This window comes from Rhea americana, unplaced genomic scaffold, assembly GCF_003343005.1.
Source record: "Rhea americana isolate MKP2758 unplaced genomic scaffold, rheAme1 scaffold_1013, whole genome shotgun sequence".
NCBI lineage: Eukaryota > Metazoa > Chordata > Aves > Rheiformes > Rheidae > Rhea > Rhea americana.
This window is the reverse complement of record NW_028185055.1, coordinates 5,681-7,290: the sequence shown is the minus strand read 5'-3', so window position 1 is coordinate 7,290 and position 1,610 is coordinate 5,681. Positions and strand designations below refer to the sequence as shown.

Below are 1,610 nucleotides of genomic sequence, written 5' to 3'. Positions count from 1 at the left end.
TATAGGACATCCCAGAGACCCATGGGACCTCCCAAAGCCCCCCGGCCATGTCCCCATAGGACATCCCTGAGCCCCACAGGGCCTCCTAACACCCTACAGAACCTCCCAGAGCCCCACAGGACCTCYGAGACTCCCACAGCCACCTCATGGGGCCTCCAGGCCACCCCATCAGGCTCCCAGCCTCCCTACAGAGTCCGCTAGAGCTTTTCAGCTGCCCCACAGAGCTCCTTAGGCACCCCATAAAGTTCTTGGTCACCCCACAGAGCCCCACATCCACCTCATGGAATCCCCTAGCCGCCCCATAGAGCCCCTTGGTCACCCCATAGCATCCCACAGAGCCCTTTCTTACCCCATAAGGCTCCTTGGTCAACCCACAGCACCTCCTGATCACCCCATAGAGCCCCTTGGTCACTCATAGAGCTCCCTGGCCACCTCGTAGCCCCCATATGGCCTGCTGGCTACCCCACAGCACCCCACAGAGCTCTTTAGCCACCACACAGGGCCTCCAGCCACCCCACAGCACCTCACAAAGCCTCTTGATCACCCTATAGAGCCCCCCGGCCACCTGAGTGCACCCCATACAGCCCACTGGCTACCCCACAGCACTCCACAAAGCCTCTTGGTCACCCCATAGGACCACCTTGTAGCACCCCATATGGCCCACTGGCTTCCCTATAGCACCCCATAGAGCCGTCTGGCTGCCTCATTGCACCTTATACGGCCCACTGGCTACCCCATAGCACCCCACAAAGCCTCTTGATCACCCCACAGAGTCCCCTGGCCACCTCATAGCACCCCACAGAGCCCACTAGCTACCCCATAGCACCCCATAGAGCCCCTTGGTCACCCCACAAGCACCCTGGCTACCTCATAGCACCCCATACGGCCCACTGGCTACCCCATAGCACCCCACAGCACCCCACAAAGCCTCTCGATCACCCCACAGAGTCCCCTGGCCACCTCGCAGCACCCCATACGGCCCACTAGCTACCCCACAGAGCCTCTTGGACACCCCACCGAGACCCCGGCCACCTTATAGCACCCCATATAGCCCACGAGCTACCCCACAGAGCCCCTTAGTCGCCACCCAGGGCCCCCAGCCACCCTATAACACCCCACAGAGCACCCCGCAGGGCCCCTGCCCCACCTGGGCCCGCTTGAGGCTGAGCGACTCCTTGTCCTTGGCGGCGCGGTTCTCGGCGGCGCAGGCCTGCAGCTCGCGCAGCCGGGCCTGCACGTGCTCCCCCTGCGCCCGCAGGTCCTCGGCCAGCTGCGCCGCTTCCACCGCCTGCCGGGGCCCGGACGCCTGGGTCCCCGCGTGCCGGGGTTGGGGGGGGGGAGGGGGCCCGGACCCCTGGGTCCCACCCCGCCCGGACACCTGGGTCCCATCTTAGCTAGACACCTAGGTCCCATCCTGCCCGGATGCCTGGGTCCCTGGGCATCAAGGACGTGGGGCCCGGACCCCTGGGTCCCATCCAGCCCGGATGCCTGGGTCCCCGTGCACCAAGGACGGGGGGCCCGGACACCTGGGTCCCACCTTACCAGGACACCTGGGTCCCATCCAGCCCGGACGCCTGGGTCCCCATGCACCAAGGACGGGGGGCCCGGAC

At 65.7% G+C, this 1,610-nt stretch overlaps 1 protein-coding gene across 1 annotated transcript in view; it reads right to left on the bottom strand.

Moving 5' to 3' along the window:
* Nucleotides 1-1,105: 1,105 nt before the first annotated feature.
* LOC146601467 (E3 ubiquitin-protein ligase BRE1B-like) overlaps nucleotides 1,106-1,610 on the bottom strand; it is a 5,942-nt gene continuing 5,437 nt past the window's right edge. Inside the window, exon 3 of the mRNA XM_085305312.1 lies at nucleotides 1,106-1,288. Coding sequence (XP_085161438.1) covers nucleotides 1,106-1,288 — 183 coding nt within the window. The remainder of the gene's footprint in view (nucleotides 1,289-1,610) is intronic.